At 44.9% G+C, this 14,221-nt stretch overlaps 1 protein-coding gene and 1 pseudogene across 1 annotated transcript; both read left to right on the plus strand.

Annotated features, from left to right (window-relative positions):
- Positions 1 to 479: 479 nt before the first annotated feature.
- Positions 480 to 1,418, plus strand: LOC146342803 (olfactory receptor 6X1-like; annotated as a pseudogene).
- Positions 1,419 to 7,498: 6,080 nt separating this feature from the next.
- Positions 7,499 to 8,452, plus strand: LOC146342804 (olfactory receptor 6X1-like). Its single transcript, XM_084808646.1, has one exon. The coding sequence runs from the start codon at positions 7,499 to 7,501 to the stop codon at positions 8,450 to 8,452; it is 954 nt and encodes a 317-aa protein (XP_084664772.1).
- The last annotated feature ends 5,769 nt before the right edge of the window (positions 8,453 to 14,221 follow it).

Genomic DNA, 14,221 nt, shown 5'->3' on the forward strand with positions numbered 1-14,221 from the left:
AGGGTAAATGTAAGAAGAGAATCAAAAGGTCCATCTAATGCAGAACTGTGTTTCCTAGTGTGACTATCAAGATGCTTCTGGGAAGCCCACAAGTAGGACATGAAGGCAGTAGCTTTCTCCCATGGGTGTTCCTTGCTATTCAGAGGCATGGCTTGTTTGGCTTTGGAAGTAGCATATAGCCATTGTGACTTTCAATCCATCTGAGTTGGTGGGTATTGTCACATCTTCTGGCAGCAAATTCTAAAATCCAAATTAATGTTATATGAAGGAGAACTTCCTTTGACTGATGATGCCAACACATTAATTGGGTCTTTGGGTATGTGACAGTGCAACCCCAGAAATCTCTACTTTGAAGAAAGCTGCATTCAGTTAATGGGACTCTCGGTGCGCATGTATATGATAGCAGCCTGAATACTGTTTGCGGACATCCTTACAATTTTCTCCTCCTTGTCTTCCAGCAGTTTTAGGGGAGGCCAGTCATGGATGTGACAACTTGTTCAAGGGGGAAAGAGATTGCACTTGTTGGATTGCCACACATTTGGGGAACAAAAAATACTTTGTACATGTAGGTGCACTCTTTCTCTACTTTTTCTGCCTAACAGGCAATGGTCTCATCATAGCAATGGTGAGTGTAGACCACCAGCTCCAGAAGCCAATGTACCTCTTCCTTAGTAACTTCTCTGTCATTGAGATTGGGCACACCACAGCCTGTATCCCCAAGATGCTAGTCAACTTTCTATCAGCCAAGAACACCATGTGCTTCTACTGCTGCATGGCTCAGTTGTACTTCTACTTCCACTTTGGTGTCACAGAATTTTCATCATCACTCTGGAATCATTTGATAGATTTCACTGAGGTACAACACCATCATGACCTCCAGCCTCTACCTTAAGGTGGTGCTGGCATCCTGGTTTGGGGGCTTTTTCTCCATCCTTTCTCAGATGGTGATTCTGCTGAGGCTTCCCTTCTGCAGCTCTAATGTGGTCAACCATTATTACTGTGACATTGGAGCTGTGTTGAAGATTGCAGGTGGGGACACACACCTCATTGAAACCCTTGGCTTTCTGGTTGCTTTTGCAGTTATACTGCCCTCTTGCCTTCTCATGGTAGTATCTTACACATTCATTATCTCCATAATTGTCCACATCCCTTTGACCAGTGGACAGAAGAGGGCCTTCTCCACCTGTGCCTCTCATCGTACAGTGGCCAGCATTTTGTATGGGTGAGTCCTTTACATCTACCGAAGACCTACCATCATAAACTCATCCTTCAGTGTAATCAAGATTGTCTATGTACTGAACACTATGGTCAGCCCAGTATTAAACCCTTTTATATACACTATTAGGAACAATGAAATCAAAGAGGCCATACAGAGAGCTTTAGGAAGGAAGTCAAATAGGCCATATGGAAAACTTTAGGAAGGAACTCAAACTAGAAGTTTTAGAATTTTCCTAAAATCTGAACATTGGTCTCTGTTGGGAAGTGTTTCAGGATGCTCCAGTGTTGCCATTTAGCTACCCAGCATTTAAATGAAGCCTAAATCCAGGATGACATCAAAATTGGGATGGCACCATTTCAAAGCAATTGTCTGTCAAGATGAGGGATACCCATTACTTCTTTTCTCTGTGTATGGGCTAAGAAATTACTCAAGAGACTGTATTGTTATTTGTCTTTGTAAATGATGAATGCAGGTCAGACTTTTCATCAAGTAATAATTGCTTTTGAGTTTCTTCTCTCTCAGTCAATGTTTATCATATTGCATATATCTATGAGTCCTTACGATTTTACCAGAAAAGGGTGAGTCATAAAAAGAAGATTGGAAATGCCAATCAATACTGTACGTACTCAGAAATAAAGTTTTTAAACCTACATTTTTTTTGGCCTCTTTTCTGACTATCACAAATTCAGAAATGAAAGGCTTTGCTTCAGGCATCAGTCCCCCCCCCCCACTTTTTCTCAATTCCAGTTTTAAGTGCTACCCTTGTGCTCTGTACTCTGGATTTGTTTATTATTTATTGCATGACTATACCACCCAATAGCTGGATTGCTCTCATTCTGGAGGTGGGGAGTGCAGAAGTGAGAGTTTTGATCCATAATCATAGTCGTTTAGGTTCTTCTCATTATTCAATGTAGTATTTGGAATAATAGGGGGCACCAACATAGAGCAGCTTTTTAAAAATGACCTCAACATGTGACACATGGGCCTGCATTGCAGTGAAGAGCAGGACTTCTCCTCCTCTCTTTCATTGAAGAATCCCAGAGATAATTTGGCCCCTGGAATCTTCTCTGGAATGTCCTTAAGAAATTGGTGAGGGTGAGAATACCGAACAATTATGGGTTGCCATGAAGAGGAACCTTCTCACCCATGTGGAAACTGAGTCCTCAACTTGAGCTCATGCTTTACCTGAAAAAGAGGACTATTTGTTGCTTAGCAACCACCAGGGGTGCTTTCTTACTTCATACATCCATCAGAAACATTAACTAATGGATGAGCCTATTATAAATTCAATAAAGTGTTTGTCTGTGTAGCTCTGGGGTTGCAGTGGTTTATGGGAGTGTACAATTTGCAAACTTAAGGGCACAATCCTATTGAGATAGACATCAGCCTCCGAACTATCCAATGCAAGACAGATGGAGCACAGAGAATCCTCTTCTCTGTGCTCGAGCCGCCCTTCATTTGTGGCTAGACACGTGTTTTTGCATGTCTAGCCATAGCTTCGGGGAGAGGGGGGAAGGGGCCTGGAGACCAGATAGAAAGCTGTCTAAAGCTGCTTCCACTGTCTCCTCCCCACCCCACCCAAGGACTGCCCACTTTTTGCCCTCCCCACACTCTGTTTACAAGCATGGGGGTGTCACGGAAAGAATCTTGCCAGCTATGAGGGGGTGGGGAAGGGGAGCGCGGTTTCTGGAAACTGAGGTCGACCTCAGTTCCCAGAAGCCAAACAATCCTATAGTCATCTAGACAGTGTCTAGTGGCCATAGGATTGCTCTCTAAAGCCAATTCCCTCTTTTCTTACTATCACACATTGATAAGTATCAGGCTTCACCAGAGGGATCAATTCAAGTTTTGTTTTTGTTTTGTTTTCCCCTTCTTCTCAAGTTGCATTTTAAAGTGCTACTTTTGTGCTGTTTCTGAACTGCTCTGAAAGTGTTTCTTTGCTACTCTACTCAACTGTGTATTGTATGGTACCTAATGCTGTGGTTTTCCGTCTTTAATTCTTTAGTGGTTCATTTCATGTGAACACATTGCAAAAACACACACAGCAGCCCTAAAACCAGGATGATGCAATCTGTTTTTTGTTACACACACACACACACACAGAGAGAGAGAGAGAGAGAGAGAGGGAGGGAGGGAGGGAGGGAGGGAGAGAGAGAGAGAGAGAGAGAGATCTAATATAAAATGCTTGCTTGAATGAAAAGGTTTTCAACGTCCACATTATGATCAGAAATTAGGGAGCCTATCTAACTCTCCTGGTGAGTATATTCCAGTACTTCAGCACCAAGGCCCTACCCACTAAAACCAGGCCACAGAGAACAGCTTCCTAGACTGACTTTAGTTCCATATGTTCAGAATCAGTCCTTAAGATAACATGGTCCTTGGATTTTTATGGTTTTAAAAGTTATTTCCGACACTTTAAACTGAGATCAGACATTAATTGGTAACCCATGTAAATGGGAGAAGAATAGGGAGGGGTGAGTTTTCATGGTGGATTATTTCTCCCAGTGTGTTTCTGTGTGTAGTTACCCCCCCACACACACACACACACATACACATGCACACTCCTTTCTGAAGATAAGAAGAGCCACATTGGATCAGTCCAAGGGTCCATCTAGTTCAGCATCTGCTCACATAGTGAACAGCTGTTCATGGGAAGCCCACAAGCAGAACATGAGTGCAACAGCAGTTACAGCACCCTCCCACCCATGTTCCCAGGGAATGGGTGCACATAGAAATACTGTCTCTGATACTGGAGGTAGCAGGTAGCCCTTTGTTAGCCTTCTCCTCCAGGAAATTCTCCCATCTCTTTTTAAGGCCACCAGAATTGGTGACCATCACTACATCTTGTGGAAACTAATTCCATATTTTCTGAGACCAGAACAGATTATGGACATGGTTGATTTTTTTTATGAATGAAGAGGAACAAAAGACAACAAATTGAATGCTGCACCAACAAGGACCCTTATAGGTTTTTGGCTGTTGCACACAGAACCAATAATGCTTTAATACGTATCACTGAGGTTTCAGACTCAGCAAAGAAATGCTATACTTTAGAAGAAGAGTTTGATGGTACTCTAGAATATAGTGGCAGCATCTGCTGGCTATAGAAGAAAACATACCATGATATAGAGGTAGGTGTAAAATTGGATAAAAATAGGCTGGCATGGCCACTCTTGATATAGGTTCAAAGCCAGGATGGGGCCAGTGATTTACTGCCCCACATGGAAAAATGGATCACCCCACTGATTATTTTTAAGAAGAGAATTCAGGCTTTTAAATGTGGAATACGATGAACTTACATCTAAGAAATGGGAACTTGATATCAGGATAGATAGATTTCTGCTCGTTGTTTTTAAATTATGGTGGCTAATGCCCCTGAAATCTAGTAGTCCTCACCCCTCCAGAGACCCCCTTGGCTCTGCTCGCCTAAAACAATCCCTGATTCTCCATGCATTTTTCAGTATCACTAGAATCGTAATCATTTATTGGTTGAAGCTGCCTTGGGAGGGCTTCTGCCCTGAAAGGTGGCCAAGAAATATTATAAATAAATAAATAAATAAATAAATACCCCCCCCCCAATTATACAGGTATACAGTTTAATGGCAGAAGTTAGAACAAGTTAAAACATTCCATCCTATCTTCAATTTTTAATATCTTGCTTATTGGGTTTTTAGTAGGGATATGTCATTCAGCAAACTCCAAGCTCATCCAGGTTCCCCAAATTCCACCTCAAAGCTCCTTTCAACTTGGGTCCATAGCAGATTATGAGTTTTGCTTTTACCTTTTTGCGTGAAAATATGTACATGCATTCAAGCGTCTTTTACAAAAATCACATATCAATTGTGCACAGTTTTGTAATGTATGCATTTTTACTCTCGTAGATTTTTCACTTTTTTTAAAGTACTCATTTCTTTCCACAATGTTCAGTACACAATCTCTCTACTGCACCCTGCCCATGCCACCATAAGATTGTTCTGTGAGTGGAATATCACAGCCTGGTATTTTTCAAATATTTTTAAGGAGACTGAAGAAGTCCATGAGAAATGATAGAATCCACAAATTATCTTCAGTTGCAACATGTTTATTTTGATCCAATATTAAAACTTTTTTCTCCAGGTAGATTCAAAGCAACATATCCCTAATATACATAGACTTCCCTTATGGGAGAATACAAGGCTTATCCTTGGAGAGAGAATCCCAGGAGTTCTCTAGAAGATGAGTAGATAACTTCTCATTTGCACTGTATAATCTGGAGGAAAAGCTTAATAGGGCAGATAAAATGTATTAAAACAATCAGCATATAAAACATTCATTTGATCCATTTCATCTGAATTTGATTTCACCATAAATCCTTTGCTGATCTGAGCAGCATACAACTCTAGGCAATCTTTGACTGGGGTAGATAGAGCACAGGAGAAATGGATATGAAGACACTGGGGAAGCCTTAAGAAAACGATTAGGTAGAATATCAGTTGGATAGATCTCCAGTACCCTTGAAAGAAATATATAGATTTCACAAGAATAAGAGTTTCACATTTTTAATGGAATCATCAGTTACAATGTGAGTATCATTCTTTCTGTAGGGTGTTTAGTATTCTTTGTGTGCCTGAAGTATGCAATAGTTTTCAGTCATCAATGTATTTCCTGCAGAAGTCTGTAGATTTATATGTTTGGTTTCATATTATTTTCTCAGTTCAGAGGCCAAACATTAACCCCCCACACACATTTTTGACATATATATATATATAATGTTTAAGAAGAATCTATCTATCTATCTATCTATCTATCTATCTATCTATCTATCTATGCATCTATCTATCTATCTATCTATCTATCTATCTATCTATCATCTATCTATTTAACATCTATCCATCCATCCATCCATCCATCCATCCACCTATCAATTATTTACCTAACTTCATCTGTCATACATAAGTATGATGGTAGATGCAATTGATGCTTTGTTGGCTAGTGAATTTTGGAAGTTGTAGAACTTTTATTGTGTCTAAACATGCACAGGATTGTACCCTTAGTCTGGATCCAGTCATATGGAAGAAGACAAAATATTGCCAACAAATCAGATATCTGTTTTAGCTATTTGATTCCCAAACTAATTATCCTCTCAGTGTTTGTCTCCTTCGATAGACATCAGATTATTTCTTTTCCCATACCGATTCAGTCTCTCTAGCAGAGCATCCAGCTCTCTTTTGTTTACATCTGTCACTCCCTATTTTATGTCTCTTCATTCCCCTACATGTTTTAACTTTCATTCTTTCTCCAACTACCTCTAGCAACTAGGGGTTGACTCACCTCCATCTGTTACAGAATCACCTCCATCTGTGCCGCTGGATGCTTGCCGAACCCCCGCCAACCAGCTGCCCCTGTTCAGCTCTCTGGATGGGCCATTTTGTGATCCATAGCCACTCTGCAAGCGCCCAGCATTTGCCCAACACCTCAGGAAGCCACTGTTTTGCAAAAAAAAAAAAGGAAGCTCAGGTTTTTCCATAAATGTAATGTTGCATCAATGGCAGCCATAAAGGGTGCATCTAAACAACTTTACAGATGTAAATGGACCATTTACACCTGTAATTATGTGTAAATACCCCTTTACAGCCACCATTTATGTAACATTACATTTATAAAAAAACCTCAAATGCTGTTCTTTTTGCAAAATGGCAACTCACTCAGGGAATGGGCGACAGCCAGGCACTCATGGACGTCTTGGCGAAGGGAGTCCAGTAAGCATGGCAGTCCATCAACTGGGGTCTGAGAGCCCGAGGGGGGAGTCTGCAAGACCCCACTCCCTATCAATTTCCTGTGACATCCCTACTAGCAACTTCCAAAGATTCACTTCTCCTCATCCCTCTGTCAAATCTTGCACCCCATCACTTTATTGTAATGTAGGACTGTAGGTGTTGCTGCCTGTCTACCTACCTAGCAACCAATCTACCTGTGAAGGGTGCTTAAAAATAAAGGCCTATGGATCTGTTATCATGGAACTGTGCAGAGCCACAACATGTGGAGATAGTCCACATATTAGGCATGGGAACATGCTCAGCATCTGAGCTTTAATTTAGGATTAAGTGTGTTGTCTTGGAATTGTCAGTTCATCCCTACACCCTATTCTTCATTCCATAAAATGGGGATATAAATTATTTAAGAAAAACAACAACAACACCTGTATTCTGCTGTCTATCTTTTGGAATATGATATAATAAATAACTGGATAAATAAATTCACCAGCATTTTTCTCTTATTTTATTCTTGGAGATTGGAGTTATGGATTTGACCAACTGTACAAGAGCAAGAGAGTTCACACTTGTTGGATTGCCGTACTTTTGGGGAACAAACATCATTTCATTTGTTGTTGTCCTCCTGCTGTACCTCTCATGCATCACAGGGAATGGTCTCATCATTGCAATGGTGAGTGTGGACCACCAGCTCCAGAAGCCAATGTACTTCTTCCTTAGCAACCTCTCTTTAATGGAGAGTGGACACATCACAGCCTTTATCCCGAAAATGTTGGTCAGTTCTCTGTCAGCCAAGAACACCATCTGTTTCTACTGCTGCATGGCTCAGTTATACTTCTACTTCCTCTTTGGTGTCTCAGAATTTTTCATCATCACTCTGATATCTTTTGATAGGTACTTGGCCATCTGCCATCCTCTGAGGTACAACACCATCATGACCTCCAGCGTCTGCCTTAAGCTGGCACTGGCAGCCTGGTGTGGGGGCTTTTTCTCCATCCTTTATCAGGTGATAATGCTCCTGAGGCTTCCCTATTGCAACTCCAACAGGATCAACCATTATTATTGTGATGTTGGAGCTGTGTTGAAGATTGCAGGTGGGGACACGCATCTCATTGAAGCTCTGGGTTTTCTGGTTACTGTAGCTGTAGTACTGGGCTCTATGCTTTTCACGTTGGTTTCTTACATCTTCATCATCTCCACAGTTCTCCGCATCCCTTCAGCCAAGGGACAGTGGAGGGCCTTCTCCACCTGTGCTTCTCATCTTACTGTGGCCAGCATCTTGTATGGGTCAGTCCTTTTCATCTATCTAAGACCAACTGTCTTGAACTCTTCCTTCAGCGTAATCAAGACTGTCTCTGTACTGAACACGATCATCACCCCTGTACTAAACCCTTTCATATACACTATCAGGAACAATGAATTCAAGGATGCTGTATGGAAAGCTTTAGGAAGGAAGTCCAAGAGCCCATATGGAAAGCTTTAATTTATTTGTAAAATCTGAACATTGCTGTCTGCTGGCAAACTGTTTTTATGTATTTTTTTGCTGTAAGATGCCTGGGAGGGCTTCTGCCCTGAATGGTGGCCAACAAATGTAATGAATGAATGAATGACTGAATGAAAAACAAACAGAAAATTTTGGGGTGTGAGGAATGGAGTATCATGGAAGGCAACATGTCTGGTGGGTTTAAACCCTGAACAGGAGCACTTCACACTGGAACATTTTGTTGCAAGCCCCACATGTCATATGCTAATTTCATTTTTTTAAAGTTACCATCTAAATGTCCTCATTCCAGTCCTTTATAGATGGAGCATTCTACCATCTCCAGTGTGAAGTAAAATTAATTAGCAGTTAATAGGCAAGTAACCACTAACAGGCAAGTGTTTCAACTGGGTTTCACGTATATCATAAAATGACGACGTTCATAATTACGGCTGCAGACTGAAGGCCAGCTGAGGGGCCATTCGATGTAATATAAGCACTGCTCCTCAGGAACAGCCCCCATTCTGTGTCCACTCGCAGAATGCTTCATGGCTGTAGATGTCTCCCCAGCAGTATTCCAATGCTGGAGGGAGACAATGGGGCATCTTGGGCCTATGTCACAGGAAACGGAGGATCCAAAGAATGTTAAGAAACTAGGGGTGTACGGATTCCCCACCATCTGTTCCTGTGGGGAATCTGTGTGGGAGGAGGCGATCCGCTCCACTCGGATTCTGGGGGGGAGACTGGCTTGGGGGTGCTTACCTTCCAGAGCCATTCACCTCCTCCCTGTCCCTGCTGATTGCCTTTTAAAATAAATGTCTTTAAAAAAATGCTGACTGGGAGGATGTGCCCATAGACTTATATGCAAATAGAGTCATGAATCTTGCCTATAAGTCTATGTGTCCATAGGCTTATACGCAAGATTCACCACTCTATTTTGTGTATAAGTCTGTGGGCACATCCTCCCAATCACCTTTTTTAAAAAAAGACTTTTTTTTAAGGCAATTGGCAGGGACAGGGAGGAGGTGAACAGCTCTGGCTGGAAGAAGCAGCCGAGTGCCGTTCCTCCTCCAGTCCTCCTGGAGTAGAACTAAGTGGTAGGGATGACACAGAATTCCACCACGGACTCCAGTGAGGCTGGATTCTTTAGAATCCGCCCCTCTGGAGTCCGTGACGGAACGGCCTCCCCCCCGCACCACCCCATGGAATCCCCCCTGGATGGAGCCTCTTTGGCAGCAGATGCGGTGGCGGATGCTGCTCTGGTGGCGGCGGATGCGGTGGCGGATGCAACAGCGGTGGATCCAAGTTGATGTCCAGACGCTGCCAGACTGCTGCGGCCGCAAATGGCGGCCATCATAGCAGCCGCCATTTGTGTGGCTGCCTTTTGCCTTGATAGGCTATGTAGATACTTACGTTGCCTATCACAGCAAAGAGCAGGGGCACAAATGGCAGCCACTACACCATTTGCGCCCCTGCTCTTTGCCGTAATAGGCTACGTAAATTCTTATTTAGGTTATCATGGCTTGTCAGGGACGCAAATGGCTGCCGGTGTAGCAGTCACCATTTGCAGCCAAAGCAGCCCGGGCTGGCTGCAGCTGGAATTCTGGCTGCGGCTGGCCCTGGCCGGTGGCTCTGCGGAGTCGCCGCATAGCGGAGCTGTCCAGAGAGGAATCCGGGACAAGGGACTGAGTGCCTCCCCCCCTCCGCTGATGCCCTGGAATGGAGCCAGGTAAGGGTTTCATACATCCCTAGTAAGTGGTCCCCATCCGCTGCGGATTCCTGAGGCTGGATTCCAAAGAATCTGTCCTCATTTGAATCCGCAGCAGATTTCTCTGACATCCCTATACTAGGGGTGTACGAAACCGCGCTTAACTGGCTCCGCTGGGTTCCGCAGGTGGGGGGAGGCTATCTGTTCCTACCCCCAGAATCCTCAATGGTAGGGGAGGTGATCCATTCCCCCCCCCCCCGGAATCCTGCCTGGCTGGCTCTGCTCTGCGGCCAGGCCATGGAGCCGCCGGCTGGGCCAACCCTCAGCGGAGCCTCCAGCCACTGCTGGGCTGCTGCGGACGCAAATGGCGTCCTGTGTAGGGGATGCCATTTGCATCCCTACGCTGGCCTGTGATAGGCTATGTAAATATTTATGTAGCCTATCATGGCTAAAGCGGGAACGCAAATGGCATAGGGGATGCAAATGGCATCCCCTATCACGGGCTGGCGTAGGGACGCAAATGGTGGCCGCTACGACGGCCACCATTTGCGGCCGCGGCTGGAGCTGCTGCCACCACTGCCACAGCTGGAGCTGAAGCTGCAGCCAGGTAGGCTCCATTTTGCGGGGCTTTCGCGGGGTGGAGGGGCGGGGGGCTCCATTCCACCACGGATTCTGGGGGGCTGAATTCACTGGAATTCAGACCCCCTGGGATCCATGGCGGAATTCTCTAACATCCCTATCCCTGACAGATGGCTGTCCAGCTTCATCTTGAATGCCTCCGGTGTGGGAGAGCCCACTACCTCCCTAGGTAATTGGTTCCATTGTTGTATTGCTCTAACAGTCTTTAAAACCATCAAATTGTGGAGATGGTGGAAAGACCTTGGTTGGTGCTTTGATCCACTGAGAAGCTCTGTCCCTGCTATCCACATATCAAATGTCCACTAAAGATGACCCGATGAGCAGAGCCAGAGAGTAAGTCCTGACTGTGAGGCTTGGATAGGTTTGTACACTTAGAGGAAGTCCTTAAGATTACACCATTGTCATCTGCTTACAGTTTTAGAAGTTAATACCAGCACATTAAACCAGAAAGGAATGAGTAACTGGTGTAGTTGGTGTAAGAGTGGTCTGGGTGTAGTTGCAGGGTGAATCACTGTTCCCCTTCCTGTGCATGTGTTTGTGTCCATATAGATGGAGTGCCTCCACCCCCCCCCCCAACATTCTGAGCTCAGTATGGATTATAGATATGGCTAGGGATGTCAGAGAACGGCCTGCCCCGCCCTGTGGATCCCCCCGGGATGAGACTTACCTGGGATGGATTTTCCGGATGGCGGTGGCTCCCGTGGTGGCTTCGGCGGCGGTGGCAGCGGCAGGTCTTCCGACCGGCTGCCGCCACCACTGCCATTTGCAGTCTGTTTCCCCCCCCCCATTCGTGATAGGCTACGTAAAGGCTTACGTAGCCTATCACGTCTGGGTTAAAAAAAAAAACCGCTTACGCAAATGGTGGCGGCTATGGCTGCTGCCATTTGCATTCCTTATTTTTGTCCATCTTAGTCTACATAAATATTTACATAGAGTAAGACGGTGAAAATAAAGGAGAACGCAAATAGCATCCGCTACGCTATTTGCGTTCCCCTTTCTTGTCTTTGTCTTAGTCTACGTAAATATTTACGTAGACTAAGACGGCCAAAAATAAGGAACGCAAATGGCGGCTGCTGTAGCCGCTGCCATTTGCGTATGCATTTCTTTTTTTTTTTTTAACCCAGACGTGATAGGCTATGTAAGTCTTTACGTAGCCTATCACGGCTGAATTCAGGGATGCAAACAGCGGCGGCTACGGCTGCCGCCATTTGCGTCCCTGCTAGCCAGCGGCTGGATGTCCGGCTGCTGGTGGACCCGGCCAGCGGCTCTGCGGAATCCCCGTGAGTGGAGCCGACCAGCCAGGATTCCGGGCGGAGGGACGGAGTGCCTCCCCCCCCAGCGGAACCCAGTGGAGCCAGGTAAGCAGGGTTTCGTACACCCCTAGATATGGCCAAATTTTTATGGACAAATGCAAAAGACAGACTAATAGATTAGACTAACACTGTACCTTTATAAGGACCCTTATAGGTTTCTGGCAGCAGAACATACAACTTATAATCTTTAATAGTAATCAATGATTTATGTATGTATGTATGTATGTATGTATGAATGTATTCATTCATTATTAAAATCAGGTTGGTGCTCCAGTTTCAGTGATGCTGTCAATCCATTCTTGGTTTCAGCCAGAACCAGCAAGAACTCTAAAGGAGCTATCCAAAGTGCTGAACCCCACCCCCAAAATAGCTTCAGCACTCTCGATAGCTCCTTTAGAGTTCTGGCTGGTTTCAACTGAAAACCAGAATGGACTCATAGCCCAGCAAAATTGGAACTTCCAGCCACAAAATGCATTTTCTGAAGTATAATATTTCTTTGCCAACTGTATGGTGCTCTAAAATTTAGTGGGAGCATCTACTGGTGAAAGACCCCCCCCCAACCCCAAACATCATGGTAAAGAGGTAGATGAAAATCTAATAAAAATAAGCTTGCAATGCCACTCCCTTGATATAGGGTCACAACCAGGATGTGGCCAGTGAATTCATTGCCCCACATGGAATCATCCCACCGATCTGCATGTGTGAGTGTTTTAGAGAAGAAAAGAGACTTTTAAATGTGTAACACGATGACACCTCCCATTTAAAGAAGAACTTACTGTTAGAGCATCTCTACACCAGCCTGAAATCCCACATTTAAAACGGGGCTTTCTGCTTCCATTTTAAATGCAGGATCACAACAGACTCCCTTTACAAGTGCTTTCTTTCCTCCTTCCCCTTTCCCCCTCCTTTTCCCCCTTTTCTGAGTCTTCCATCATCTTTCATTGATCATCTTGCCACTTTTCCTTTTTCATGGCAAGAGCTCAAGCGGAACACAAGCAGAGTAATTTGATACCTGATTAGCTCCAATCTATTTAACAATGGAATAAAGGTCATTTAGTGCAGGAGATGCCCTGGAGGTTCACGACATCAGCTAAAGGGCCCACAAATGTCGGTGACTGAGCAATTTCAGTAGCAGGGTAAAAACTCCATGTGAAGAAGAAGCCTTTGGAGCTGCAAGATTTTTGCTTGTTGTTGCTAGGGATGTACGAAACACCTACCTGGCTCCATGCCGGGCAATCCACGGTGAGGGGAAGGCGCTCCATCCCTCCCCCCAGAATCCTCAATGGGGGGGAGGCGCTCCGTCCCTCCCCCCGGAATCCCGCCTGGCCGGGTCCACTCCACGGCCAAGCCACGGAGCCGCTGGCCGGCTCCAGCCGCCCGCAGCCAGACATCCGGCAGCTGGGCAGCCCTGCAGCGATGCAAATGGTGGCTGTCGTAGCCGCTGCCATTTCCATCCCTGTAGTGAGCCGTGATAGGCTACGTAAATATTTACGTAGCCTATCATGGCATGGGGAAAAACCCCAGCATACGCAAATGGCGGTAGCTGCATAAGGAAATGCATGCGTTGCATAAGGAAAGAAAGGGAGGGATAAAATCCAATACATAAGAGAAATAATTCTCCAGATGCAAAGGAATTTTTTGTTTTTTACTTCATTCTTCCTTTTGCAATGTAAACTGTATGTCAGTATACTCTCAGTATTTTTTTTTTTAATTATTAGGTTTCTGGTGATTAAAAAAACCCATGAAGAGCCAGGGGACATTATGAGTGGGCACAGCTGAATGGGTCCAGATGGGGTGGGGTAGGGTGGAAAAAAAGGTTTGAATTTGGAGCACTACCAGATTTCAGGAGCATTAGGTACCATTGTAAATAAGCAGCAACAATTAGGGATGTCAGAGAATTCCGCGATGGACCTCGGTGAGGCCGAATGCCAGTGCATTCGGCCCCCCAAAATCCGTCGTGGAACGAAGCCCCCCCCAACCCATGAAAGGTGCGCGGGACGAAGTCCCTGCCGCCCCCACCCCATGAAAGGCACGCAAAACAGAGCACTTACCTGCTCCTGTACGTGCTGCTTTGCGAATGGCGGCCTTCCTGCGGCCGCCATTTGCTTCCTC

The sequence above is a fragment of the Heloderma suspectum genome, chromosome 6 (assembly GCF_057233095.1).
Source record: "Heloderma suspectum isolate Gila_16-S chromosome 6, 16-S_ref, whole genome shotgun sequence".
Taxonomy (NCBI): Eukaryota; Metazoa; Chordata; class Lepidosauria; order Squamata; family Helodermatidae; genus Heloderma; species Heloderma suspectum.

Coding starts and splice junctions, on each gene's coding strand:
- LOC146342804 (XM_084808646.1), top strand. CDS start 7,499: ATGGATTTGACCAACTGTACAAGAGCAAGAGAGTTCACACTTGTTGGA.